At 43.7% G+C, this 27,045-nt stretch overlaps 2 protein-coding genes across 4 annotated transcripts in view; one reads left to right on the plus strand and one right to left on the minus strand.

The window, feature by feature from the left end:
• The window catches only part of LOC130436676 (leucine-rich repeat and fibronectin type-III domain-containing protein 2), a 229,961-nt gene that overhangs the window by 41,740 nt on the left and 161,176 nt on the right, over nt 1-27,045 (plus strand). The gene's annotated exons all lie outside the window — the stretch shown is intronic.
• LOC130436678 (uncharacterized) lies at nt 13,872-17,517 on the minus strand. 3 transcript variants are annotated; one of them, XM_056767555.1, is made up of 2 exons: nt 14,519-17,517; nt 13,872-14,398 (listed from the first exon to the last, which is right to left on the minus strand). In XM_056767555.1, exon 1 carries the CDS (start codon nt 17,502-17,504, stop codon nt 15,900-15,902), a length of 1,605 nt encoding a protein of 534 aa, XP_056623533.1. In that variant the 5' UTR covers nt 17,505-17,517; the 3' UTR covers nt 13,872-14,398; nt 14,519-15,899. The 3 variants fall into 3 exon arrangements, with proteins under 3 accessions (XP_056623533.1, XP_056623534.1, XP_056623532.1); XM_056767556.1 differs by having other exon boundaries at nt 13,872-14,290; nt 14,456-17,517; XM_056767554.1 differs by having other exon boundaries at nt 14,456-17,517.

The raw sequence follows: 27,045 nt of genomic DNA on the forward strand, positions 1-27,045 counted from the left end.
TGCGCCAGCCTCTGTTTGGAGACAGCCTTCCCCTTCTGCTGTCCTCCAACAGACACGGAGCTGGTCAGAGCTTCAGAGCTCTGCGTGCGGTCCAGTACGTACTGGACACAACACTAATCGGGTTGGGTCTTCCTCCCCTATGGGGAGCGCCTGCAAGTTCAACACTTGGCCCCGGAGGGAGTAGTGGGAACTTCTTGGGCACGCATCCGGGCCTGGGTCTCAAGATAACGTGAGAGTTTCCAGGGCCGAGTTTAAGGCAATCCAGGGACACGGAGGATGCTCGGTGGTCCCCTACCCTCTTGAAGGAAGTGAGCGCCGTCAGGAGGGCCGTCTTACTCTATGAGGAAGATCGGAACCTCCGAGGGGCTCTTTGGGGGGCCCTGAGGCTCCCCAGGACCACTTAGGGTCCCAAGAGGGTATGGAGCGGAGATGAGGCGGATTCCGCCCTCTCGCTGCTTAGGAACCTGGTGACCAGGTCGTGTTGCCCTAGAAACTTTCCACCGACTGAGTCGTGATGAGTGGCAATAGCGACTACATACACTTTCAGTGTGGAAGGGAGATGTTAGTCTCCAGTCTCGTGAGGAGGGGAACACAATCCTGATCAAGCACCTCAGTGGGTCTTTCTCGTTGAGAAAGACACCAGGACGAGAAGAGGCACCGTCTAGAGGCGTGTAACCGCCTAGTAGATGGGGCCCTAGCCTGGGTGATGGTCTCAGCCGTATAGGGGGAGTAGCCATCTTAGGATCTTCTCGTCCCGTCTAGAGACCAGACATGGGTGTTCCAGAGGTCTGATCTGGGATGCCAGAACGTGTCCTTCCCCTGAGAGAGCAGGTCCTCTGTCAGGGGAATGGTTCAGGGGGAGTCGCTGTCCAGAGCATCGGCTCTGAGGCCAAGTGCGGTTAGACCGGTGTGGTGTAACCAATAACACTTGGTGCTCCTGCTCCCTGACCTTGCACAGAGTCTGTACAAGAAGGCTCCTGGGGGGAAGGTGTGCTTCGGCCCATCCCGCGGCCAGCTGTGCGCAAGGATATCCGTGCCGAGGGCAGGGACTATCAAGCGGGCAAATGGTGGTGTTACGGGAGGTGAACAGGTTTTACCTGGGCCTACCCGAACAGCCTCCAAATGAGCTGGACTGCACGGGGGTGGAGTCGCCACTCTCCACGAGGCATAAACTGGCGAGAAAGCACGTCGGCTGTCTAGTTCAGTTTGCCCGGGGTGTGTGGCCTGCAGGGAACGAGTCACCTGTTGACTCCACCGGAGGAGGCGTCGAGCAAGTTGTGTTTAGCTGCTGTGTGCGAACGCCACCCTGACGATCTGTATTCGCTACAGCTATAGTGCTGTCCTCGGAACAGCACGTGCATGTCTCGCACGAGAGGCCGTAGCCTGCTCAGTGCAAGTAGCATAGCCCACAACTCTTGGCAATTGATATGCCAGCGCAGGCGGGGGTTCGTCCAACACCCCACCTGCGTGCCCGTTGCACACTACACCGCACCCCTGCAGGGAGACTTCAGTCGTCACCACGACCTGCCTCATAACCTGCTCAGAGGGACCTGAGTCCGTCGAAAAAGTCATAAAGACTAGGGGTTATGGTGCGTCGGCATCAGGGCGGCATCACCATGCGCCTGCTGCCGGTGTGCCACGCTCTCCTCGGAACTCGACTCTGAAACCAGTGTTGGAGCGGTGTCATGTGCATCAACTCGAGGGGTATTAACCCGCGAGGACGCCATGTGTCCCAGGAGCCTCTGAATTGTTTCAGGGGGACCGCTGTCTGCCTAAAATGTTCATTTCAGACAGTTCAACACTGGTTGGGCACAACTGCGGACAGGTGTGCCGACATGGTGACAGAGCTGAGTTCCATACCGAGAAAGAGGATGCTCTGCACTGGGGAGAGCTTGCCCCTCTCTTGGTTGACCTGGAGTCCCAATCGACCTAGGTGCCGGAGCACCAGGTCCCTTTGTGTACATAACAGATCTCGCGAGTGTGCCAAGATAGGCCAGTCGCTGAGATAGTTTAGTACCCGCTCGCCTTCCTCCTCTCAGGGAGAAAGGGCGGTCAGGGACAGACCGAAAGGGAGGACTCTGTACTGATATGCCCGCCTCTCGCACGCGAACCGTGGGAACGGCCGGTGTCGAGGAGGATCGAGACATGAAAGTAAGCGTCCTTCAGGTCGATTGCCACGAACCAATCCTGACACCTCATAGATGTCAGGACGCGCCTCTGTGTGAGCACCCTGAATGGCAGCTTGTGAAGGTGCTCTGTTCAGGGTACGCAGCCTTTGGGGGCAACCCGCCGTCTTTCTTGGGAACGATGAAGTGCGGGTGGTGACCCACTGAACATCTTGGTTTTGAGGGACGAACTCGATGCCTGTTTTGCCAGAAGGGTGGTGACCTCTACCCGAAGTACGGAGGCGTCCCTGCCTCTGACAGAGGGAGAGATGATGCCCCGAAACTTGGGTGAGTCTCTGGCGAACTGGATCGAGTAACCAAGACGGACCGCCCTCATTAGCCAGCGAGACAGTGTGGGCAGCTCTCGAGCTCCCAGGGACTGTGACAGGGTGACCAAGGGGACGGTCTGCTTCATCATTCCCACGGGGGGTGGTTCGTCGGCTGGCGGAGCTAACCATGTCGCGGGGAGTCCCCGGAGGGAAGGTTTTTGCTCCGCCTGCTTACCTGCCTGGCGGGACAACGGCACGCACTGTCGGTTTGAGAGTGGTGACGGCTGTCGTATGTGTACGACCTCACGCCTCGCCAGGGTGTGAGGTCGGTTCGCCGAGCACAGTCCAGTGGAGTGTGCGATCGGCTGCAAGTAAACCCGGGGAGAACAGAAAACTCAGTGAGTAAGTGGGCGCCAAGCCCTAACAAGGGCCCGGCTTTGGTGACGAGGCAGGAGTCGTCCCGTACCGACCGATCAGAGCCGTGGCTGTGAAGGTTCGGGCCCGATGTTGTTCTCCCTGGGGTCTTCCCGTCAGTGTCCCTTCTCGCGAGGAGGTTGCTGACGGGGTGGAGGTTTCCCCCTCGACCTCTGCTTCCGGGGTGCCGCCTGTGGGGGCACAGGAACCGGAGCCGATGTCGAAAGGGTCCTGGGTTGCAGGGAAGCAGACGTCACGTGAGATCTCGGAGGCCTGTAGGCGGCCGAGTCGCGGCGTGAAAAAAAATGTGGTTAATTGCCACTGTCTGCTTCGCCGTCAAAAAACTGCTGAGCGCAGTCCTCGACGGTGTTACCAACAACCCACCCTGCGAGATGAGTGCATCAAGAAAGCGGACTTCCTTGCTGTCACTCTTCTGCACAAGGTATAGCCGGGGGTGTCTCTCCTGGACCACTACCGTGGACATCGTCCGACCCAGGGCCCGTGCCGCCGCCTTAGTCGCCCGTAGAGCGCTGTCAGCGGTGGCACGGAGATCCTGCATTATACCCGGGTCGGCCTTACCCTCGTGGAGCCCTCTCAACGCCCTGGCCTGGCGGACCTGCAGGATGGCCAAGGCATAGAGAGAGGAGGCAGCCTGGCCCGCAACATCGCAAGCTTTCGACACCAGTGATGCCGAAGTCTTACGTGCTTTGGACGGTAGGAGTGGTCGATCCCCCCCCAGGTGGTAGCCGTCCGCGGCACAGGTGCACCGCAGGCGGACGTTCCACCCGGGGGATCTCGACGCAGTCCTTGGCTGCCTCACCATCGAGGGAAGTAAGGGAGCCGGAGCTGGTTTCACTGGAACGGTCCGTGAGTGGAGCGTTCCAAGTTTTACACAGCTCCTCATGCACCTCCGGGAAAAACATGGCACCCGGGGTGGGCGCGGTTTGCACCGCGCACCGACCTCGGGAACCACGCATCCCCGGGTTAGCACGGATGACATCACTTCTGCTTCCTCCTGAACTCGACCGCTGGGGGTGGAGTTTGGATTCGGCAGAGTCGGATGCCAGTCTCCCTCCGATGCTGCGAGCGACATCTCATCTACGTCACACATCGTTTCCGAGTGTGTGCGTGAGGATCCGGACGGTATGCCACCGCCGGTTGGGGAACGTTCAGAAGAGCGAATCGGGGTGCGATCGGCCCGTGAGCACTTGGCTGGCGGGTTTACGTTCGCAGAGTTCCCCGTATCACTAACGCTGCTAACGTGGGTGGTCATCGGGGCCGTAGCCACAGATGTCACAGCCCGGGTAGCAGACGAAATGGTGGCTGGTTCCCGTAGGAAGACAGCCACCCGTGACCGCAACTTCTGAATGACAATCTGCCCGCAGTGCAGGCAGATGTGTCAACGAACGCTGCTTCAGTGTGCTGGACGCCCAGACACCTAATGCAGCGATCGTGTCCATCCCCCTCCTCGATGAGGGTGCCGCACCCAAGAGAACAGCGGGACATGCCGCGCTGGAGAATGCTCAGTCAGTCCTGAAAAGGACTTTTAGAAAAAATCTCTAACACCTCCGGAACCGCCGAGACGCCCAGGGGAAGGTCGCTGCAGGAAGGGACGATCCGCTGTAACACGTCGTAGCACCAGCGTGTAGTTGTAGAGGATTGAATCCTGAGTTGTACTCATGAGCGATGGCTCTGAAGAACAAAAGGTAAGTGAATGCTGCACGCCGGCCTCCTTTTATACCGGATTTCCGGGGGCGGAGCCCGGCATGCAAATTGCATTCGCCAAATTTCATTGGCCTTTTCTATAGTAGTCAGAGTTGATTGGTTCTCAAGGGCGAACCCCATCTGTCGTTCTCGACACAACGTCGAGAGACCGACAGAAAGGGAACACCAACTACACAAAGCAACAGAATGTGACACAGAGATTACAGCTCTTGGTCTTGGTCTTCCTCTCCACTCTCCCTCTCTGAATCACTCTTCTTTGATCCATATTTCCTAACAAAAGTTCCAAGCTATACCCTTTATAAATACAGTAAATCAAGGTAATGAGACTAAAGCAGATCACCTAAGTAGGATTTCAGCTAAAATTGTCTATACTTTACGTAAAATAATTACTGCAGAAATTCATAGCAATTTTTATCTTTTTGTTTTAAAAGTGTTTTTAACAATATTGAAAGCAGTTTTAAAAAATGTGTTGTAAATTCATAGTGTTTTGCAGGTTGTGAAGTATGAATGACAAAAGTGTGCGTGAATATTAAAAAATGTGGTCACTGAATGCATTTTGTCTAAAAGCAATGAAAAATTATTCAAAGTTTGGTCTGCACAGACTTCTATTTTGTGTGAATGTGTGAAGAGTTTTGAAAATGTTGCTTCAGTATTGAACAATGCTTGTTAGCAGTTGTAAATGATCAAGAGTTTTGGGTTTTGTTTAAAAATCACATCAGAGCCGATGGTCGAGAGGAGTGGCTGCGACATATGGCGCCGGTGCGTCCCGTGCGACGCGAGTTCGAATCCCGGCTCGTGGTCCTTTCCCCAACCCCACTCCCTCTCCACTTTGCTTCCTCTCCTCTCTAAAGATAACGGTTTGTCCAAAATTGGCAAAAAATTTACATTGTCTTTCACAGTATTAGTATTTCTACAGTGTAGATGTATAGGTGTATACTTTAAATCCTGTTAGTCCAAGGGGCTGTTGAATGCTTCAATCTCATTGGTTGAAAGACGTTCTATGGGTATGCATTAACTTTCGGTAAATTTACACCTATGAAGGTGTTCCAGGTCTGCCTACCGCATTACAGTTGTTTTTCCAGGCTCAAAATGAGGCAGAGGTGGTGCCATCTGATCTTGTACACACACAAACGTCTCGGTTACGTCTGTAACCTCAGTACGCTGATGGAGGGCCGAATTCAAGGCTATCCGGGGACATGGAGAATGCTTGAAGGTCCCCTACTGCGTGCCCATTGCACACTGCACCCCACCCCTGCAGGGAGGCATCCGTTGTCACCACAATGTGCCTCGTAACCTGCCCAAGAGGGACCCCAGTCCGGAGAAAGGTCATGGAAGACCAGGGGGTTAGGGTGCGTTGGCAGAGGGGCGTTATCACCATGCGCCTGCTGCCGGTGTGCCAAGCTCTCCTCGGAACTCGACTCTAAAGCCAGTGTTGGAGCAGTATCATGTGCATCAACCCGAGGGTGGGGGTATTACCCCAGCCGAGGATACTATGTGTCCCAGTAGCCTCTGAAATTGTTTCAGGGGGACCGCTGGCTGACTGAAGTGTTCTAGGAAGTTCAACACCGACTGGACACGTACTGCGGACAGTTGTGCCGACATGGTGACAGAGTTAAGTTCCATGCCGAGAAAGAGGATGCTCTGTACCGGGGAGAGCTTGCTCTTTTCTCGGTTGACCTGTAGTCCCAATCGATCTAGATGCCGGAGCACCAGGTCCCTTTGTGTACACAACAGATCTTGCGAGTGTGCCAAGATACGCCAGTCATCGAGATAATTCAGTACCCACACACCTGTCTCCCTGAGGTGAGAAAGGGCAGCTTCCACGATTTTCTTGAAGACCAGTGGGGACAGGGACAGACCGAAAGGGAGAACCGTAGGAACGGCCAGTGTCGAGGGAGGATCTAGACATGAAAGTAAGCTTCCTTCAGGTCGATTGCCAATAACCAATGGATGGATGTCAGGATGCGCCTCTGTGTGAGCATCCTGAATGGCAGCTTGTGAAGGTGCTCGTTCAGGGTACGCAAATTCAAAATGGGGCGCGACCCGCCGTCTTTCTTGGGAACGATGAAGTATGGGCTGTAAAACCCGCTGAACATCTTGGCTTGAGGGACGACCTCGATGTACATTTTCATTGCATTTCAAAAATAATATAGAATACATATACTGGAATAGAATAAATTATTTTTTTATAGAAAACAAAATGAATTACAGTTTTACTCCATTGGTTTGGCTCATTTCTTGAAACAGAAATTACATTCTCCAAATTCTAAGATCATTTGGCAAAACAGTTCAGCACAATACTATAGCTCACATGCAAAAGCTAATATCTTTCCCAAAACTGTTCACTCATGCTTCAAAACTAAATTCCTTTCCCATATAAGAGAGTCAGTGCTAAGAAAATGACAAAGATCCTTCTCAATTGCTTTGGCTCATTTCTTGAAACGGACCGGACATTCTCACACTCTTGGAGCTTTTGCCAAAATAACTTGGATGCTTCGGCACAACACCATGGTTTACCTGCAAAAGCTCATACCTCTCCCAAAACAGTTCACTCATGTGTCAAAACTAAATTTCCTTCTCATTTAAACAGTCAGTGCCCCCAAAATGCTTCATCCCTTTGGCATTGTGTAAGCACTGCAAGTCAAAATATTTAGATGTTTTATGTTAAATATTTAGAGGACCATTTAAACATCCCTCATGTTCACCTTTTAGGCTTGGCCCATTCCTTCATTTACAATGGTTACTGTAGCCTACTGTTTTTTGTCTAGCTAACAGAATACAATTGTGTATAAAACTGAAAAAAAGAATGAGGATTTTAGGGTAAATGTAGCCTCCAAGGTTTGACATCACACATTGCACTCACACTGCCAAGGAAATTTTAATCATTATCATTCACACACAAAGTTACGTCAATACATAAAAGTAAAGATAAAATGTACACAGCATAATTGTAGAAAGGTTCGATAAAAGGAAGGAAGGAGGCGGAAACCGGCAGACATTTACAGTTTTTCTCAGTCGCTTTGGTGCATTTCTCACATCACTATTAACATTTGCACAAAATTCAGTTCAACCTCCACAACATTTAGTCATTTGTGCACATCATAGTAGCAGTTTCTCATTCCTTCCAACAAATTGCAAATGCTTTTGGACATGCATCAATTGCTTTCATACAACTCTCTGCTGTGTTATAACATAATCAAATGCTAATGTCATGTCAGTCAAAATTAGCTAAATTTGTGAATTCCGAATAGTGATTCCATATACATTTGTGTTCAAAATTATTCAACCCCCAATGCTGTAAATGGTTTTAGGGAATTTAGTGTACATTTGTAATTGTATTCGGAATGAAATCCTACAAGGACTTCTTAAAGAACCATATGCAACTAAAATGACATCAATTAGTTTTGTAATACAGTAGTAAATGTTTCTTTTGTGAATTCTTCATTGACATAATTATTCAACCCCTTAAAGACTACCACTCTGAAGAACAGAGGTTCAATGAAGTGTTTTCAATCAGGTATTGAAAAAAACTGTGGATATCAGGGAGAAGCAATAAAGCCTAATAAGCACCAATTAGGCAGCTTTAAAATGACTGTGATACTCAGCTCCTTCTAGACATTTACTGGTGTGGTTACAAACATGGTGAGGTCAAGAGAATGGTCCTGGAAGACAAGAGAACAGGTGATTACTCTTCACAGGAAGGGCAATGGCTATAAGGAGATTGCAAAGATGTTAAACATACCAAGAGACACCATAGGAAGCATCATTAGCAAATTCAAGGCAAAGGGCACTGTTGAAACGCTACCTGGTCGTGGCAGAAAGAAGATGCTGACTTCGACTGCTGTGCGCTACATGAAGCGTAGAGTGGAGAAAAGTCCCCGTGTGACTGCTGAGGAACTGAGAAAAGATTTGCAGATGTGGGTACTGAAGTTTCTGCTCAGACAATACGGCGCACCCTGCGTAATGAAGGCCTCCATGCCAGAACTCCCAGGCGCACCCCCTTGCTGTCCCCAAAGAATAAGAAGAGTCGACTGCAGTATGCCAAAAGTCATGTGGACAAACCACAGAAGTTTTGGGATAGTGTTCTGTGGACTGATGAACCAAAATTAGAACTGTTTGGGCCCATGATTTAACGCTATGTTTGGAGGAGGAAGAACAAGGCCTATGAAGAAAAGAACACCTTGCCTACTGTGAAGCATGGCGGGGGTTCAATCATGCTTTGGGGCTGTTTTGCTTCTGCAGGTACTGGGAAGCTTCAGCGTGTGCAAGGTACCATGAATTCTCTTCAGTACCAGGAGATATTGGATGACAATGTGATGCAGTCTGTCACAAACCTGAGGCTTGGAAGACGTTGGACCTTTCAACAGGACAATGATCCCAAGCATACCTGCAGTTGCAGTGCGCAAGCCTAAGAATGTGACTGAACTGGAGGCTTTTGCCCATGATGAATGGGCGAAGATACCCGTAGATCGCTGCAAGACACTTGTGTCAAGCTATGCTTCACGTTTAAAAGCTGTTACAACTGTAAAAGGACGTTGTACTATGTACTAAGATTCAATGTCACTTGGGGGTTGAATAAAACTGATAATGATGTGAGCTCAGAAAAGACATTTGTGGTTATTTCATTATAAATGTTATGTTATATTTGTCTGACCTACACGTGCCTCTTTGATTTAATTGTAAGCAGGATGACTGAATGACCATAATCAATGTCAAACCGACCAAAACAATAAATTTCAGTGGGGGTTAAATAATTTTGAACACAACTGTAAAACTAATAGTGCTCATTTCATTGCTTGAGTCATTACATACAAAAATGTTGAACTAGTTATCAAAATCTACATAATCCCTGAGAATGAGAGGGGTCTAACTGGAGACCATATGAATAAGCATGTTGTTTGTGATAATGTGCGTTTTCACCACTCAGATGTTGTCAGACAGTGGTTTGCAGCACATGATAGGATGCTGGTGGAATATCTCCCTCCCTACTCACCATTCCTAAATCCAATAGAGGAATTTTTCTCTTCCTGGAGGTGGAAAGTATATGACCGTATATGACATCACATGCTGCATTGCAAGAGATGATATTCGCTGTGATGTAGAAGAAACTATGTGGCCAGACAGAGAGGAACGTCTGGATGTGCATGAATGATTTACAGTACTATGTATGTTGTATGTTCAGTTCCAATATGTACTGCAATATTGTTTACAGTTGTGCACAGCTCTACCCAGAGGGAGTTTATGTTTATGGGTCAGTTGTGGTCTAGTGGTTAGAGAGTTGGACTCGTAGCCAGAGGGTCACTAGTTCAATTCTCAGTGCCACCAGGAAATGACTGAAGTGCCCTTGAGCAAGGCACCTTACCCTTGTTTGCCCACTGCACCCTACTTGTAAGTCGCTTTGGATAAAAGTGTCTGCCAAATGAATAAATGTAAATGTTTGTTGTAAATAAGTGTGTATTTATTATTTTGCACAATGCTGTGAAAAAATTAGAATTGCAAAGAGCATATGCAGGAAAATGTGAAGCATACATATTCATTGTCTTGTATTCAGATACCTCACTAAATACAGTAATGTCTAACTTTACTGTATTTTTCAAATGTCTGTGCAAATAGTATATAGTGCTGTCTTGAGCATTTTCAGGAAGTGACACCAAAATCTGACTTTTTTGCATTGGAAAACCTTTACAGAGTAAACTGTCATAATGAAAACATGACAAAGCCATTTGATTATCTTGTTCATAAACAGTGGTGTCAGGACTTTTCATCTTGATGACACTGACACTTTCATTGACAGGAATACTTGCTTTTGAGGAATGAGCTATCCATTGTGATCAAGTGACACGCTTGTGCAGGTTATCAACTAGGTTTTGCAGTTTTTACTAATTGATTTGAGAAATGCATTAACTGTTGTGCAAATGTAAATAGTGATGTAAGAAAGGCACCAAAGCGACTGAGAAAAACTGTAAATAAAATATTAATATAAATAATAACAGGCGGCGGCCCCTCACGGCCGACCGCCGGCGAACAAAACAAAAACACGCAAGTAAAACACAAGAACATAAATACAAATACAAACATGTTCGGGCCCGGTCCTCTCTCGACAACAGTCCCGTCGCTCGTCCTATTATGCTCCCAATCACCACCATGAGATATCCGGGACCGGTGTGCGCACAGCTGATTCAAACTATCAATCACGCCAGCGGCCCCACCTCACGGCTCTCGTCACGTCTTCCTAACCACAATAATATACTGTAATATAAACACACAAATAAAACAATAAAAAACAATTAAAATTAAATGCAGCCTACAGTGCTGTAAATAAAGCTGGAGTTCACAACTAACACAACTTACAGTTCTTCACTGGTCGTTGTCCTCACCCTCCCTCTCCTGGCCACCATCCTCACCCTCCTGTCTATCCACAAGCTGCTGTCTGTCTGGCCACAGATTCCCGTCCACATCAAAGCGTATATTCTCTCTTGCGATGCAACGAGGGAAGAAATGGGCTGCATGTCGCAACCATTCCCTACACTGATCTCCAGTAACATCCTCACACGCAGCGTCCATTGCATGGAGCGGTGACCTTTGATCTTGAGCCTGATGCTCATACACTCTCCACCTCCAAGCGGAGAAAAACTCCTCAATAGGATTGAGGAAAGGAGAGTAAGGTGGTAGGAACACCATGACCATCCTTTAATGAGTCGGGAACCAGGCCCTGATGAGCTGGCCACGGTTGAAATTCAAATTGTCCCAAACAATGACATATTGTGGTAGGTGAGGCCCTACGAGACCTCTCTTATTTTCAGGGATCAAATCAATATGAAGGCGGTCCAAGAAGATGAGGAGCTTCTGTGTATAGTATGGGCCAAGACTGGGGATGTGAGTGGCCACACCACTCTCAGATATGGCAGCACACATAGTTACATTGCCCCCTTGCTGGCCTGGGACATCCACCGTGGCCCGGTGGCCAAAATATTATGGCCCCGTCTTCGGCCCTTGGCCAGGTTGAAGCCAGCTTCATCAACAAACACAGGATGTGAGGGGTCTAGTTTCCTTCCAATGCCATTATTCTCTAAAATAGCGTAAAAAAAAGAAAACATGAAATCAGAATAGAGAAGAGTCATACAGTACAGTTACAGAAAATTACATAGGCACTCATTGCAGCTCTTTGTCCCTTTTTCTAATTGTATGATATATTCTTCTATATAAGGATTATAATAATAATTTCATCATACAGTAGACTGCAGTTTTTTGGTGAAATGTTGAAGTCAGATAAATCACATACTTTCACATCTGGATTTCCTGGATACACAAATCAGGTTAAGTGGGTACTGAAGCCAAAAAAGTTTGGGAACCACTGCTTACTGTAATGTAAAAAGGTTATAATGATGGACAACCAGTAACTGACTTACATGTACATACTTGTACCACAGCTCTTTCGCTCTATCAGAGTTCCTCTCAAATGGTACCCTGTAAATTTGCTTCATTGTCATCTGATGCTTATTCAATATCCGGTCTATTATGGAGATGGTTAGTGAATCGACATTTTGGAATATGGCATTGTCTTGTAGGATTGCAGCGCGGATCTGTCTCATAATGCCATCACCGTGTTACAGATCTCTTGTTCTTGTTGTTCATTGAGAAGTTTTCCTCTGCCAACCGTGCAAGGTTGTCGTCTCATCCTAGACATAAAATTCGAAGGACAACACTCCATTCATAATGTATAGCTTATGTATTCCTTACAGAATGAATTACCTATGTAATTGTATTGTTGTTGTACTTACAGTAACTTAACCACAATTATAATGCATCACACTCCATCCAGGGTGTATCCTGCCTTGATGCCCGATGACTCCTGAGATAGGCGCAGGCTCCCCGTGACCCGAGGTAGTTCGGATAAGCGGTAGAAAATGGAATGGAATGGAATAATGCATCACGTGACTGGAATACTACTGTAAACTGTATCATCAATACTGTAGAAAATAAACTATTCCATAGTTTATTTTCTACAATGTTGTTCTTGTAATTTTTTGTATCATTACATCCCATAGAGGTAAGATATTACTGTAGGCCTATCACACACACGCACGCACACACACACACACACACACACACACACACACACACACACACACGCACACACACACGCCACACACACACACACACACACACACACTAAATGAATAGGTATATGTGTAAATAAATATATTTCTTGCTCTATGCACAGTGTCATGTCCAATACAACATGTAACTCCATCATTGACTTACTACATACCTGTTTTCCCTGCGAAATGTTTGGATGATGGAGGAGACTGTAGAATTTCATCCGGGACAGCATGAATTCTTCGTGCTCCTCTGCCTCTTCCTACTATTCCACCACCACGCACCCTTACTCCTCTTCCTCTTCTTCTTCTTCTTCTTCTTCTTCATCGCCCTCTTCCTCGAGCAGGCAGTTTCCCTTGTTCATTTACTTGGCCAGGTGCCTCCATGTTCAGAAATTGCACTGGTCCTGCACGGTCAAGCTCTTTACATACATGTTTGGCAGCATTCACAGTCATGGACAGCACCTGTCGGGTAACTAAGCTTACTGTTTGATTGGTGATCTGAGATATGTGAAACTCTTCCTTCGTTAGTCAAGTTCTAGTTTCACCTGACTGTAAATTGCTGTAATCAATTCATCAAATTTTCCAAGGGATTCATATATGGTATTCATGGTATTATGTTCTTGACTAATTTTGACAATTGAACTGACTATTGTGCATGTGACGACTTATACAATGAAATGACGCTGACACGTTTTGGAGTGAACAACCATTAGACTGAGAATCAACAATCAGTTTAGAACAACAAGATCTATTCACTTGGAAATTGTTCTAAATGTAGGCTACTTGTACTTAATCATTTGCAAAGATGTACTGAGACATTGAGACATTAACTTAGAAATTTGCAATTTGATGAAACTAATGAGAAATCAATTCTGTTGTGAACAATTGTCATGTGGTTTGGAGGTTTGTCCATGTTATTTTTCTGAATGTAATTTCTGTTTCAAGAAATGAGCCAAACCAATGGAGAAAAACTGTAATAAACACGGATAGTCTACTGGTTCGCTTATAACTGATATAAATATATTTTGATAGACCTACTCTTTCAAAAATTAGCATGAGTTTTCTGTCACATTGCTGCAAACATGCAGGTGTGGGCGCAATCTCTCACTCACACACACTCAATTCAATTCAAGTTTATTTATATAGCGCTTTTCACAATGTGTATTGTTTCAAAGCAGCTTTACAGGGCCAAACAGGAAAAACAGAAAAGTTAAAACACAGCACAGTGCATGGTATTTATACAACGAGTAAGTTCATTCTAATAAATAACATCTAATTTCTAAATAAATAAATAAATAAATGAATGAATGCAGTCTCCCGGTGAGCAGGCCAACACTGCCCTGCTGTGGCGAGGAACCCAAACTCCAATGATTGATTAATGGAGAAAAAAACCTCGGGAGAAACCAGGCTCAACCGGGAGGGCCAGATCCCCTCTGAGGTGTCATAGCTGCACTCAGACTGGTGACATGTGATTTTAGTTTAGCATTTAATACCAAATATTGTAACTTCAGCATTAATAAGACAAATAGTCCGTCTTTGCTCTTGGTTGGGGATGTAGTGGTCTGAGCTGGGATGGTCCGATGGTCATATTTCTCTTGGCAGCTGGTGGAATTGCCTTAGATGGAGCTGGGATGGTCAGTCAGTCTGCAGCTGTATCTGGTGTAATCTCAAATTGGGGATGGGCATCTGTCGGTCGTCTGGACATGGTGGAACTTCTTCCTACCTCGGGATGGGCATGGGCATCTGTCGGTCGTCTGGACATGGTGGAACTTCTTCCTACCTCGGGATGGGCATGGGGATGGGCATCTGTCGGTCGTCTGGACATGGTGGAACTTCTTCCTACCTCGGGATGGGCATCCCGAGGCAGAGGCGGAAAGAGAATAAAGAGAATAATTAGCGTAGCTGCTGTTCATTAACTATGCATTAAGTGAAAGCTTGGCTGAAAAGATGTGTCTTTAATCTAGATATAAATTGGGAGAGTGTGTCTGACCCTCGAAAAGTATCAGGAAGGCTATTCCAGAGTTTAGGTGCTACGTATGAGAAAGCTTGTCCACCTTTGGTGGATTTTGTTATTCTAGGTATTGTCAAAAGTCCTAAGTTTTGAGATCTCAGCGAGCGTGATGGGTTGTAACGTGATAAAAGCTCGGTTAAGTAAGTAGGTGCTAAACCGTTCAGGGCTTTGTAAGTAATTAAAATAATTTTAAAATCAATGCGATACTTAATGGGTAGCCAGTGAAGCGATGATAAAACTGGGGTTATGTGATCGTATTTTCTTGACCTAGTAAGAACTCTGGCAGCTGCATTCTGAACTAACTGTAGTTTGTTTATCGATGATACAGGACAACCGCTAAGTAGAGCATTACAATAGTCAAGCCGTGAGGTCACAAATGCATGAATAAGCTTTTCTGCGTCTGCGTCTGCAACACATAAACTATTTCGTAATTTGGCAACATTTCTAAGGTGGAAGAAGGCTGTTTTTGTGATATTTGAGATGTGATTTTTAAATGACAGGTTGCCGTCTAATATATAGCCTAGGTCTTTAACTGTATTTGTTGGAGTAACAGTGCAGCTTTCAATTTGCAGGCTGTAATCGGAGATATTCGGTTTACTTAATTTTGGTGCTATAAGTAATATTTCTGTTTTGCTAGAGTTTAAATTACTAGGAGGAAATTACTAGTCATCCAATGTTTTATGTCCTCGATGCACTCTGCCAGTTTGGATAGCTTAAAGGAATCATCTGGTCTTGATGAGATATATAGCTGAGTATCATCTGCATAACAGTGGAAGCTAATTCCATGTTTTCTAATAATGTTGCCGAGGGGCAGCATGTATATGGAGAAAAGCAAGGGTCCTAAAACCGATCCCTGAGGTAATCCATAATTGACTTGCGTAAGATTTGACGATTTCACATTTAAATGGACGTATTGATATCGGTCTGTTAAGTAAGATCTGAACCATTGCAGTGCCTGTCCCTGAATACCGATATAATGGTGTAAACGATCTAGTAGTATTTTATGGTCTACAGTATCGAAAGCAGCACTAAGGTCAAGCAGGACTAAGAGTGAGATGTTTCCTTTATCTGAAGCAATAAGAAGGTCATTTGTAATTCTAACGAGCGCAGTTTCAGTGCTGTGATGCGGTCTAAAGCCAGACTGAAACTTTTCGTGCATGTCATTATTTTGTAGGAAGGTACACAGTTGAGTTGACACTACTTTTTCTAGTATTTATGACAAGTACGGGAGATTTGAAATCGGTCTATAGCTTCCAAGTTCATTTGGGTCTAAATTTGTTTTTTTGATAAGAGGCTTAATTACAGCCAGTTTAAAGGGTCCTGGGACATGTCCTAGATTAATAGACGAGTTGATTATGTTACAAATGGGCTCAATTACAGCAGGTAGTAACTCTTTTAATAGAGTAGTCGGAATGGGGTCTAATAAGCATGTCGTCGGTTTGGATGTTGCAATAATTTTAATTAAATCTTCCTGATTTATAGGAGAAAAACACTCTAGCTTTTCTTTTTGGGTGACGGTTGAAACTAATTCTTCCGACAAACTTGGAGGTTTGGTTTTAGCTATGTTGTCTCGTATTATTTCGATTTTCTCGGTAAAAAATTTCATGAATTCATTGCTACCAAGGTGCGGCGGAATACCCAGGTCAGGTGGAGTCTGTTTGTTTGTTAATTTAGCAATTGTACTAAATAAAAACCTTGGATTGTTTTTGTTATTTTCTATGAGGTTACGGAAGTGCTCGGCTTTTGCTGCTTTTAGTGCCTTTTTGTAACAGCTTGCACTCTCTTTCCATGCAATTTTAAAGACCTCTAATTGGGTTTGTTTCCATTTTCGGTCCCGTTTACGCGTTTCTCTTTTTAGGGCGCGAGTGGTGTTATCATACCATGGTGCTATGTTCTTTTCATTTATCCTTTTTGACTTCATAGGTGCGACCGCTTCTAATGTATTAGAGAAAATAGTGCCCATGTTGCTGGTCATGTCATCGAGCAATTTTATATTCGTTGGAAAGGTTATTAGAGAAGTCAGATCTGGCAAGTTCTTTACGAAACTATCTTTAGTAGTTGAGGTGATTGTTCTACCTTGTCGATAACGAGATATACAACTGATTTCTGCAGTGCGCAGTGTACATATTATAAGATGGTGATCGGAAACATCGTCGCTTTGAGGTATAATATCGATAATGGTTAGATCGGCTCCGTGAGATATAATCAAGTCTAGGGTATGATTAAGGCGATGAGTAGGTCTATTGATGTATTGTGTTACACCACAAGAGTCTAGTAGTTCTTTAAACGCCACAGCTAATGGATCGTTAGCACTGTCTACGTGGATATTAAAATCTCCAACAATCAGTACTTTATCGACGTTAACCAATAGATCCGATAAGAAGTCTGCGAACTCTATCAGAAAATTAGTGTAAGGCCCAGGGGGTCTATACACAGTAACCAATGTAAGAGAGACCAATGATTTTTTACTTTTGTTTGGAACTGTTATGTTCAACGCAAGCATTTCAAATGATTTAAATGTATGCATTGTTCTCCGAGTAACTGTAAGAAAGTCTCTAAAGATTGTTGCGACACCACCACCTCGACCAACCGGACGTGGCTCATGAATATAACCGTAGCTTGGAGGAGTAGACTCATTTAGACCAAAATAATCATTTGGCTTAAGCCAGGTTTCAGTGAGGCAAAGTATATCAAAACTGTTGTCTGTGATCATTTCATTTACAATAACTGCTTTTGGATTTAGTGATCTAATATTAAGTAGCCCAAACTTTAGGCGTTGGTTTTGCTCATTAAATATATTGTCTTTTGGTTGAATCATGATAAGATATTTCTCTGACTTTTAAATAAATTATTATTTGGTTGTATTATTCGGGGGACAGTCACAGTCTCTATGCATTTGAAAGCAGTAACATTCTTAACAGTTGGGTGAGAAGAACACAGACTGTAGTTAAAATTTGTACTTACTAGTCAAATGGTGCGTAGCGTCTTTGAGATGTTGTCAGACAGAATTTCCGCTCCAATGCTGCTGGGGTGCAGCCCGTCGGGGCAGAAAAGCCTAGGTCGCTCCCAGAACAGATCAAAATTATTTACAAAGAGCAGCTTCTGTTCAATACACCATGACATTAACCAATTATTAAGCATAAATAGTCTACTGAACTTTTCATTCCCTCGTCGGTAAGTAGGAAGCTGATACGATGATCCTCGCCGTGGGCGATGCGTTGCGAACAGTATCGACCAGACTCCTGAAGTCCCTCTTCAGGATCTCCGACTGCCGCATTCTCACATCATTCACCCCCGCGTGCAGAACTACGGCTCCTACTTTAGCATCCTCCTTCAGAATCGCAGTTACCTGCGCAGACACATCGAGAACACGGGCGCCAGGAAAACAGTGAGTGCGCACCTTACCTTCATTGAAGGAGGCGCATACGTTCCGGACGATTGAGTCTCCGATGACCACAGCGTTGGATTTCGTCTCGCAGAGGGCGGCAAAGCGATTTCTCGTAGAAATCTCGAAGACCGGTCGCGGCGGTGGGGGAGAGGTCATCGCACCGGTCCTGGATTTCGCCTTCCGCCGTGTGTGTGCAGGTGCAGGAGTGAAGTTCATTTCGGCTCGTCGTCATCTTGAAGCCTGGGTTCTGTGCATAGAAACACACGGAGTAGAAATGATAGGAGTATTACAATCACGTCGAACACTTACCACAGCTTTGCGAGCGTCAGCCCGGGATGTTTCCATCGCCGTTTTACGTTCTCGCAGACATGTTTGCCTCTCGAGTAGATCGTGGATCTGCTTCTCCAATACTTCCAGTTCTGACTGAAGTGCGAAGAAAGATTCATCATCTGCACTCAAAGGTAACGTTAAACACATATCTGAATCATTAGCCATTAGTGGTGTCATAATGAGAACAGTGAGTTAAGCAGTAAAGGCAATATTCACAAACTAAAGGCTGGGAATGCTAACAGCCTGAGTGCTAATAGCGAATGATCGTATAAAACAAATCTATCTGTGCGTTATATGACGATATTTGGTATGGGTTACACTTAAGGATAGGTTTAACCCTCTGTGAGTTATCAATTTACAATATAAATATTAAGAAATAACAGGAATAAACGATATATTTAGAAAAAGTTTGACGGAGCTCTGTCTCAAACCACGCTCTCTCAGCAAACAGGAAGTGATGAGGTCCAGGACACACCACACAGAAACTGCAAAAATTGTTCATGAATGGTTTGAGGAAAGTTTCAAAATGTTCAGCACTTGTCGACATGGTCAACCTTTGTGTCTCTCACACAGCCCCCAAAATGTGGGGACTGAAGTAGTATACTGCAAGGTGGAGGTCAATCTAGTGAAGGTCTTGGGTTACCAAGGTGGGAACCGATCATGAGGATACATCAGACGGAACCGCCCGATTGGGGGGGGTTTACAACGTCTGGCAGCACTAGGTCTGGTTAGAGTTATGTGGTGTAGTTGGAGTGGTGTAAAGTGAGAAGTTTAGGGGAGTTTAGTGGAGATACCAACGTGAACTCGCCGTTTAGGGGAGAACTCATGGGAGGAATGTCTCAACAGCCCTCCCCTTCTGCTGACCTCCAAAACAGACAAAGAGCTGCTCAGAGCTCCTGAAGCTCTGTGGTGGTTCAAGTAGTGGTGCAATACACGCACTGGACACAATACAGATGGGGTTAGGTCTTCCTCCCCGGTGGGGAGCCCCTGCAAGTTTACCACCTGGTCCCGAAAGGGAGTGGCGGGAACCTTGGGCACATAGCCTAGCCGGGGCCTCAGGGTCACGTGAGAATCAGCCAGCCCCAACTCTAGACACTCGTGGGAATGCCTGTAGGTCCCCTACCCTCTAGATGGAGGCGAGCGCCACCTTCATCGTCAAGTGAGGAAGACTGGCATCTCTCAGGGGCTCGAAAGCGGCCATACAAAGGCCTTGCAGGACCACATTAAGGTCCCAAGAGGGTATAGAGCGTGGTCGAGGTGGATTCATCCTCCTCTCGCCCCTAGGGAACCTGGGGCCTCATTTATGAACAGGTCGTATGCCCAAATGTGTGCGCAGTGAGTTTGTAAGAACAGTTTCACGCAAAGTGTGGGATTTACCGATTTGTACCTACACATAGAAATGTGCTTAAATATACACGTACCTCTGAGCATGCTTATACCGGAAAAACTAGTGGTAGAACAGTGATACTACAAAAAGAAAGTGCCACAGTATGTTTCCTTTGTCCTTTATTAATACTCAACTAGTGAATTCATAGTTCAAGCTAGACATTTGTCTTATTGGTGTGAGAAGCTACAAAAGATAGATGGGAATTCGTTTGAAATGATTTTGCTGGATGATTTGGCAAACCTGCCCTGCGATGGGTTGGCACTCCATCCAGGGTGTATCCTGCCTTGATGCCCGATGACTCCTGAGATAGGCGCAGGCTCCCCGTGACCCGAGGTAGTTCGGATAAGCGGTAGAAAATGGAATGGAATGGATTTGGCAAACCTTTTATTGAAACCACAATGTAAAAGACACACTTAACAGAACGTATCATATGAAATAAAGAAAAGAAAAAACATTCTAACAAACTGAAAAAGAACAATAAGAGGTTTGCATGTTAATCATTATTACAAAAATTATATAAATATATTTTTAAATCGTATTGCTTTTCTATTTTTACATCGTTTTACCAAATCATAACAACATTAATTTGCTCTCTAGTTTGCAGGACGGTCTCACCGACCACTCAGAATCTCATCGTTCCATCCAGAGCCCAGACATTGTGATTCCAGAGGTCCGGGCTGGGGTGCCACAATGTGCCCTTCACCTGTTACCGAAGCTACTCCGTCAGGGGAATCGCCCAGGGGGGATTGTCATCAGAACCACAACTACAACTAATGGAACATTTATAACAAAATCAAAATGTGAATTTGAATACGAATACCTTTAAGTTGTTATTATGTATGTGAGATGTAAATTAAATAAATAAATCTGCAACAGTAAGTGCTTTTAGACCAGTATTTTCATCTTGTGAGGTGGTCTATATAACCAAAGTTTTAGGTTGATCCAGATGGCGGAGAGACTGTGTAAAATGATCAATGATCAAACATAATGTGAAATATGTATGCAAGTTATTTAATTTTCAGTTTTAAGATATGCGTATCGTATAACAACTTTCTCATTACATCACTGAAGCTGCCATTTTTAACAGTCTAAGTTATTTTCTGGGGGAGGACCCACAGAATTTTTGTTTGCTTCTGATGTACATAGATCCGTTAATCTGTGACTGTCCCACACACTTTTTAAATCAAACTGATGTTATATAGCTCTCACTGTTTCTAGTTCCTGGTTCCCCATTATTGTCTTCCTGGTAATTTCAACTACTAATAAGGGAAGGCAAAAAAGGATTTTGTCTTACTCTTTAAAAAATTATGTTTCATAGTAGATTTCAAGAAAATAACTGAGTCAACTTTACTCGATAAAATGTTGTTCTTGTTTTTATAACCCAAATTTGCGTTAAAATATGAAAAAATCTTGAAATTCCAAATGCAATTTTTTTTATTATACTGTTCAACCCACTTAAACTTGTATAAGGATCTGTATTTAATTGTTTTGTGATGGGACTACATAAGTTATCTTTGTTCATGTCACCGACAGCATTAGGAGTGTATTTTTGTTTTAAAGTGTTATTTTATGCCCTTTACAATAAAATTACAGAATATTTTCTGCTGCCGAACATCCCTAACAAATATATTATTTCTCCATGTTTTGGTATTATTGCAAATTGATCTGGTATATTGTAATTTCAGGTTACCGGTCCTGATAACACTATTTGAAAATGAATTATACTCAACTCATCTTTTATTTATATAGAGGGTTTTTTTCAATTTCTATTGTTACAAAGCAGCTGTACATGAGACATATTGACTATAAGCAAAACAACCAAGTCATATACCTGTAAAAACAAGAAAAAGATGAAAACACAGAAGACAGACATACCCACATACAAACGCTCCACACACACAATATGCACACATATTTACACACATCGACATAGACACAAGGACACACACGCATGCACGACCGCACGCATGCACTCACAGTGAAAGCACACATTTAAGAGAAAGGAGAGAGAAAAACAGGTCAAATATTAAACGGACTATAAATTTCTATATGCAATATTAATTAAGTCAAACTTCTGAATTCTAAAGCAGCCCCCCAGCCAGGCAAAGAGTGCAAAACAGCATGCAAACGGTGGCGAGGAACTCAAAACTCCAATCGAGAAAAAAAAACTCAGGAGAAAGCAGACCCAACCAGGGGATTCCAGTTCCCCTCTGGCAAAAGCTGCTGCCTCTGCACAAGCTTGACAGTGCTTGCTCGACAAGGCTTAATAAAAAATAAAAAAACTTACTAATAAGGTAAATCTTAGATTTAAGATTATCATTAATAATCTAATAGCATTTGAAATTTTGTAGTGAAGTCGTGTCAGGTCTAAGCATCCTTTATCCAGCTCTATCATCTCGGCTCTTGTCAGGTCATCGCTTCCGATTCTCCACACTGCTATCAGGTCTGGGCATGAACTGCATCCTGCTGTAACCTTGGAACAATGAGACAAGACTGGCTGAGAGTAGAGTACTGTCCTGCACTCTTTGATGCAGCAAGTACATCAGTTGTTGTTGGAAGTGTACCTGGTTCCGGCTGATCTAAATAAGGATTTATATTATAGAAGTGTAGTGTAAGCAAGATTAAAATTATGCGTCTTTAGTCTAGATTTAAACTGACAGAGTGTGCCTGCCTCCCGGACAGTGCAGGGAAGACAATTCCAAAGTTTAGGCGCTAGGAAAAGGATCTACCACCTGCACTTGATTTTGAAATGCTAGGTATCACCAACTGACAGGATGCAGTTGAGAGTCTAACGCACGTCAAGGACTGTAATACAATAGAAGTTCTTTCAAATACTGCGGGGCTAAACCATGTACAGCTTTATAGGTAATAATCAAGATCTTAAAGTTAATGAGATGTTTTATAGGTAACCAGTGCAAGGTTGACAGAACCATGCTAATATGGTTTCCTGTCGTTTTAGTGTAGCTCAGTGGTAAGAGCATTGTGTTAACAACGCAAGGTTGTGGGTTAGATCCCAGGGGATTGCAAATACCTATGAAAAATGTATAGAATAAAGCAATGTAAGTCGCTTTGGATAAAAGCGTCTGCCAAATGCCTAAATGTAATGTAAATGTAATATTCACATACTTTTTTGTATATCCACATACTTTTTCGTACATGTAAGAACTCGAACTGCCGAGTTTTGTACCATTTGGAGTTTTTGTAATAAGCCTGCAGGGCAACCACCTAACAGTGCATTACAGTAATCTAGTCTTGATGTCATGAATTAACTTCTCTGCATCTGACAATGACAGCATATGACGTAGTTCAGATATATTCTTAAAATGGAAAAACGCAATTTTACAGGTGTTGGCGACATGGCTCTCAAATGACAGATTACTATCAAATAGAGCGCCAAGATTCTTAGCTGACGACAAGGGTTTTATGCAGCATCCATCAATAGTCAAGCAGTATTCATGGTTGTTACTTACGGCGGTTTTCGGTCCAATAAGTAACACTTCTGTTTCGTCCGAGTTCAGTAATAAGAAATTGTTACTCATCCATTTTTCATATCGCCTATGCATTTACATTTAGTCATTTGGCAGACTCCAAAGCGACTTAGAGTGCACTTATTACAAGGACAATCCTCCTGGAGCAACATGGAGTAAAGTGTCTTGCTCAAGGACACACTGGTGGTGGATGCTGGGATCGAACCAGCAACCTTTGATTTACCAGTTCAGTGGTTTAACCCACTAGACCACCATCTCCACCATGCATTCCTATATTCGATGGAACTGCTTTGTTTCATGAGGCTTCGAGGAAGTTGAGTATCATCAGCATAACAGTGAAAGCTAATTCCGTGTCGCTTTATTATATCTCCTAGAGGTAGCATGTATAATGCGAAGAGCAGAGGCCCCAAGACTGAGCCCTGTGGTACACCGTACTGGACTTGTGATTTGCGGGACACCTCATTGTTTATTGCTACAAATTGAAAACGGTCGGATAAATAAGACTTAAACCATTTCAATGCTATTCCGTTAATGCCGACGTAATTTTCGAGTCTATGTAGAAGTATGCTGTGGTCAATGGTGTCAAATGCAGCACTGAGGTCTAGCAGCACCAATAACGAAATACAGCCACGGTCAGACACTAAAAGCAGATCATTTGTAACTCTGATCAAAGCAGTCTCTGTACTGTGACATGCTCGAAATCCAGACTGGAATTCATCATTAATGTCATTCCTTTGGAGGAAGGAGCATAATTGAGTTGAAACTACTTTTTCCAGAACTTTAGATATAAAAGGTAAATTCGATATAGGCCTGTAATTCCCTAGTTCTTTAGGGTCGAGTTTGGTTTTCTTTAAAAGAGGTCTTATAACAGCCACCTTAAATGCTTTAGGCACATGTCCTAATGTCAGAGATGAGTTAATAATACTGAGAAGAGGATCTATAATTTCTGGGAGCATTTCTTTCAGTAGTTTTGTAGGTATAGGGTCTAGCATGCATGTTGTTGATTTAGATGATCCAATGATTTTAGACAGTTCATCGTGATCTACTGTAGAAAATAATTGCAATTTCTCCTTAGGGGTGCTGTAGTTAGTTTGTTCAGCGGATTTCACTACAGGTTGCATTGTTATAATTTTTTTTCTTATATCTTGGATTTTACTCGTGAAGTAGTTCATAAATTCATCATTGTTATGCTGATAATCAGAATCTGACGTCGATGACGACTTATTTTTTATTAATTTAGCCACGGTGTTAAATAAAAACCTAGGGTTGTGATGGTTTTCCTCTATTAGTGTTGAAAAGTAGGCGGATCTAGACGTTTTTTATGGCATTCCTGTAATTTCGAGTACTATCCTTCCATGCTATACGAAATACCTCTAAATTAGTTTCTTAAAGTTGCGCTCCATTTTCCGGGACGCTTTTTTTAGAGTCTGAGTGTGTTCATTATACCACGGTGTTGGGCTGCTATTTTTAATTTTCTTTAAACGCAGAGGAGCAACTGTGTCTAATATTTCCGAGAAAGTACAGTTAAAACTTTCAATAGTATTGTCAAAATCGTCAACGCTTTTACTCATGCTAGATATTTTAGACAATTCAGGCAGATTATCGAGAAACGCATCTTTGGTAGTTGAAGTAATCGTTCTACCATATTTGTAACAAGGAGTTTGATTTGCAGCCGTAGGCCATTGAAGCAAACATAATATCAGATAATGATCCGAAATGTTTTTAAACGATTTTAACATCGTCCACATTTATACCATAAGAAAGTATTAAATCTAAAGTATGATTACAAAGGTGAGTGGGTCCTGACACATGTTGACTAACGCCCATGGAGTTAAGAGTGTCTTTGAAAGCCAGTCCCAAGGCATCTGTATCATTGTCTACATGGATATTAAAGTCACCGACGACAAGGACTCTATCTGCGGCCAGTACTAGTTCTGATAAGAACCCACCAAAATCTTTAATAAAATCTGTGTGGTGCCCTGGAGGCCTATATACAATAGCTAGAATCAATTTTAAAAATGTTTTTAGTATTAGGTGTTGGTACGTGAAGTACCATGACTTCAAAAGAATTGTATTTAAAATTAGACTTCTGGAAGATGCTAAAAGAATTATAGTAAAGTGCAGCGACACCCCCCCTCTGCCTTTTAGACGAGGCTTGTGTTTATAATAATAATCTTGGGGGACAGACTTATTTAAAGTAATATAATCATCTGGCTTTAGCCATGTTTCTGTCAAACAAAGCATGTCTATTTTATGATCGGTTATCAAATCGTTTACAAAAAGTGCTTTATTTGAGAGAGATCTAATATTAAGCAATCCGAGTAGTAACAGTTGATTATCTGTATTTTGTTCATGTTTGATTTGTTTAACGTTTATTAAATTACTTTCAAGAGGTTTACGCAATATCTTATGTTTGCTAATCCGGGGGACAGACACAGTCTCTATTTTATGTTGTTTGTAAAAAGGGATTATTACATGTTGTATATTTTGTGTATTCCGTAACGTGAGACGGCAAGCAGACAGTTGGTCAAGCCATTCTGTCTCCTTCCTGACCTGGGCCCCAGGTAGTCAGCCTTTAGCATTATTAAGACTGTGTGCCAAATTTCTAGAGAGGAGGGAAACCCCATCCAAGGAGGGATGGAGACCATCTCGTTTCAACAGGTCAGGTCTGCCCTCAAAACTCTTCCAGTCATTTATAAAATCTATATTATTCTGCAGGCACCACTCAGGCAACCAGCCATTTAGTGATGATAATCTGCTTTAAATCTCATCACCACGTTAAGCAGTGAGGGGGCCAGAGAATATTACAGTGTCTGACATCGTTTTTGCGAGCTCACACACCTCTTTAATATTATCTTTAGTGATCTCCGATTGACGGAGTCTAACATCATTTGTGCCGACATGAATAACAATCTTACTGAATTTACGATTAGTCTTAGCCAGCACATTTAAATTTGACTTGATGTCAGGCGCTCTGGCTCCCGGTAAACATTTGACTATGGTGGCTGGTGTCTCTATGTTAACGTTCCGGAAAATAGAATCACCGATCACTAGGGCACTTTCAGCAGGTTTCTCACTTAACAAGAAATCCACAATAAACTTACACAATATTATTAGTTTCTTTTCTTAAAGTGTCTCAGTAAAGGGGCAGGCCACACAAACGCATTTTAAGTTTACACAGAGCGAAACGAAAATCCTGTTTAATATAGCAGGCTTCACACAGCAAACTCAAGTGAGTCATGGTCATTATTTTTATTTTGTTTCATATGCTTTGTCGAGTAAAATCAATCATATCTAAATGCTTTGGTGAACGTTTAAAAGGTTGTAAAGCAATCAAGCTTATAATTTTTTTCTAATAATTATATTGATTAAAAATCTGCATGTAGTCGGTTGACGCTGCTTTCTCATATAATTAAATAATGTTTTTTTTTAATATATTTTCTTCTGTAAAGCTGCTTTTGAACATTACACATTGTGAAAAGCGCTTAATAAGAAAAAATCAAATTGAATTATGCATGGGGAAGGTGGTTAAATGGTTCACAACTACCCCAGCTAATAGAAGGCCAACAGTCCAGTGACAAAGTTGGCGGGCCACCGGCGTCAACCGACTGTGGTCGATCGGGTTTTGCTAATCGTTTTTCCAGCAGTCCACCAGTGGCAGCCGCCATATTTCTGCTTGTGGTCCGCTATTAACCGCTGGTATATCCACGGTCAGCCCGCCGTTCATAATTGTTAAATAAAGCAAACCAATGTGTCCTTACCCAGC

This window comes from Triplophysa dalaica, chromosome 15 (genome assembly GCF_015846415.1).
Source record: "Triplophysa dalaica isolate WHDGS20190420 chromosome 15, ASM1584641v1, whole genome shotgun sequence".
Taxonomy (NCBI): domain Eukaryota; kingdom Metazoa; phylum Chordata; class Actinopteri; order Cypriniformes; family Nemacheilidae; genus Triplophysa; species Triplophysa dalaica.